The 3,538-nt window shown below is 30.4% G+C and overlaps 1 protein-coding gene across 1 annotated transcript; it reads left to right on the forward strand.

Annotated features, from left to right (window-relative positions):
* The first annotated feature begins 1,600 nt into the window (after positions 1 to 1,600).
* LOC127095312 (uncharacterized) lies at positions 1,601 to 3,277 on the forward strand. The gene is made up of 3 exons (XM_051034021.1): positions 1,601 to 2,452; positions 2,719 to 2,862; positions 3,047 to 3,277. Exons 1-3 carry the CDS (start codon positions 1,601 to 1,603, stop codon positions 3,275 to 3,277), a joined length of 1,227 nt encoding a protein of 408 aa, XP_050889978.1.
* The last annotated feature ends 261 nt before the right edge of the window (positions 3,278 to 3,538 follow it).

The raw sequence follows: 3,538 nt of genomic DNA on the forward strand, positions 1-3,538 counted from the left end.
ACCTAAAACACATCAACATCATATAAATAAATTATCAAATAATTTATATAATGTCATAATTAAATAAAAACAATTAAATAAATTAGGGGTGTTACATAACCACTCTCCACCCTCTTCGGGCTCATGTGTTACATGCCCATCTACTTTCGCATGGTTCGCCCCCGAACCACATCGTATTGGGAATGATTTGGCTCTGATACCATTTGTAACACCCCATAATGCTTTCAGGATTACTGACTGACCCCACAAACCAACACGAGTCTTTTTCAACATGTTTTGTCCTTACTCACACTCCAAATCAAACACGCTTAACTATGGAGTTCTTATTTGGTAGGCTACCGAAAAGAAGATGCATCTTGTTGGTATAGGTAGTACTAATCAATCATAACTTTCCTTCAAACATGCAATCTCATACCTGCACAACCTCATAATCCCTTTAGAAGTTGCTAAGAGTATCTCATTGTCATGCCTCGTGCACTGACAATCACTCCCTCGCCCTCGGGTGTTACATGTAACCACTTTTCGCCCTTGCTTCGGGTGTTACACTGGCCATACATGTGGCAATGCCAACGTGATAAAAAATGTTGACGCGGATACCACGTGACAATTTCTTTCATTTTTATTTTTTAATCTAACTAAAATTATAACGACAGAAAGGTCGTTGCTAATATAAACATCATTCATAAACCCACAATTTGTAGCTAATTTCTAACAAATCCCTAAATAATGTTACATTACAAAGTTTTACATAAACTATACAATAATATAAATGAACTAAAATCTTATGTATAATGCTAATTGATAAAATCTGTCATCACAAAGTTTTATGAGATGAAAAATGTTACATTACATATATAAAAAGACTTAAAATTTCTTGACAAAAAAAGGCTTAAAATTTAGTTGAACTGTTCACATGAATAAGAGTAACACTATGTCTGATTTATGTTTTTTTGATGAAACTGTTTGACAAAAATGAAATAAAAGACAACAACAAAAATCTTTAACTAATCAACTCTGCTCTTGAACAACCTACTAATTAACTATTGGTTAAACTTGTTATATTAAATATTTTGGCTGAGATGTAATCTAAAACTAAAAAAGAAACTTGCTAAACCTATAAATAGTAGGGTAAAATGATTTTTTCAAATATTTTAAATTGCCAAAAACCCAATAAATTTCTCACAATTTTTTTTCTGTTGAAACTATATACCTTCAAATAAATAAAAAACACCTCAAACACAATCAATTATGATTCAACATATACTCTGGGTTAGTAAAATATCATCTCTATTTTTAAAATATTTTTCAAAACTATGACAACCTTCCTTATAGATTTCTATTATAAATATAAGAAACATGCAAGATCTTCACATATTCACAAACTTACATTAATCCATCTTTATTTTTAAAATTTGTTGGAAGTTCATCAAAGAGAAAATCTCCATTATGATTTTTCATGAGGTACATTTCTTTCAAATTAATTTTATTAATTTTTAAGGACTTATTCTAATATTTATATATCAATTTACATAAAATAATAAAATTACAAGCACTATTTTTAATTAATTATGTAGCAATAATAATTCACGTGCAGGTAAACATGAGGATGATCTCTAAAACAATTATTTTTTCATTATTAATACTGATGATCCTACCAAGCACAACTTACTCCCAACAACAAATGTCACGAAAAATTATCCATTCTGCAAAATATGTGTCTGAAAAGTTTGAAGTAGGACCCGGAGAAGTTGCGAATAAAGCATTGTTTGATATTGAGTTTCCAAAGGGCCATATTGGAGTCAAAAGCTTTGATGTTAATTTAATTGATGAACAAGGGAATTCTGTTCCATTGTATGAAACATACTTTCATCATTGGTTTGCTGTAAAATATATTGTAGCTAAGGGGAAGAATATGTCAGATGACCCTAATGATCCTACCGGGGGTCCCATTTACAAAAGAAATGATGGAACATGCAACGGAGGTATTCTTCCACTTTATTGGGGTTTAGGAAGTGAATCGCGAGGAACAGTTTCAAATCTTCCACATCCCTTTGCAGTTGAACTAGGTAACCCTGCAAATATTACAGAAGGATGGGAAGAGAGATGGTTATTTAGTCTCATGGTTATTGATACGCGTGGTACAAAAGATAGAAAAAGTTGCACTGAGTGTAGGTGTGACCAATTCAATCTTCCAGAGAATTTTTATAATGTGACGCCTGACATACATGGAAAACCATTGTCCCCCGAATATAAAGGAGGAGTCTTTTGTTGTCAAAATGGATTTCAATGCAAATTGGAAGAGGGGTTTCAAGCACCAAGGAGAAAGCTTGCTCTAAGATACAAAATAACTTGGGTGGATTGGGACCAAGATCATATTCCTGTTAGATTTTATGTACTTGATTCTACCGATCGAGTCAGAACAAATGGTTCTGAAACAACCCATGATTGTCTGGTAAGCAAGTTACTTAAATTATATTTTTCAATTTCTTGATCAATTAAGTTAAATAAAGATAAAGATATAATTCAAAAGATTGAGATATGCACCTTAGAAGAAGGTTCGTGGAAACTCTAGTTACTAACATAACATTTACTAATAATTTACATTTCCATGTAAAAGTTAGATAAAAATAATTCTAAAACCTTATAATAACATATATTTTTAATCAATTTGCACGTTATAAATAATTGGTTAATGAGTATATTTTATAATTTTTACAGGCAGAATATACTATTCCAGAAAACATTAGTAACGACCCTTTTCATGTTCAAAAAGCAAGCATCCCTATAGAAAAAGGTGGTTATCTTATTTACGGCACCGCTCATATGCATACAGGTGTTGTTAATGCAACACTATACGGACAGGTAGGTAGAGTTTATTTTTAATTTGACAAATTTTTTTGAACATGATTATATTTGATTAATTTAGTTTTTAATTGGTGATAAATATGCCTGATTCTATACATCGTTAAATTAATTTGTAATAATGTATTTTTTAATCTTTAATATTTATTAACTTAACATATTTTTTGTTGGATTCATTAATTAGGACGGAAGAATATTGTGCACATCAACACCAAGATACGGAACTGGAACGAAAGCGGGAAATGAGAAAGGTTATGTTATTGAAATGTCAGTATGTTATCCTAAAGAAGGTTCAATCAAGATTAAGGATGGTGAAATTATGACCGTAGAATCTAGATATAAAAATGAATTTACCACTGGAGCTATGGGACATATGTACTTCTATTTGGCTGATCGATTACCACACACAACATAGACATCAAACTCTTATGATTTTTATTTATTTTATGTCGAGTTTCATTCTTATATACATGTTATTTACCATTTATCATTGATAATGACAAGTACTACATTCGATATTTTTTTTATTTGTAAGTAATTTGTATTGATAAGTCTATAATGAATACTTTGACCCTTATATTTTTAAATTTATATTTCAAATTAAGATTTGGTGAATTAAATATTAGCGGTCCCATCCATTCAATATATTAAAATCACAAAAATGTTAAGATGATAT

The sequence above is a fragment of the Lathyrus oleraceus genome, chromosome 6, assembly GCF_024323335.1.
Source record: "Lathyrus oleraceus cultivar Zhongwan6 chromosome 6, CAAS_Psat_ZW6_1.0, whole genome shotgun sequence".
Lineage (NCBI taxonomy): Eukaryota > Viridiplantae > Streptophyta > Magnoliopsida > Fabales > Fabaceae > Lathyrus > Lathyrus oleraceus.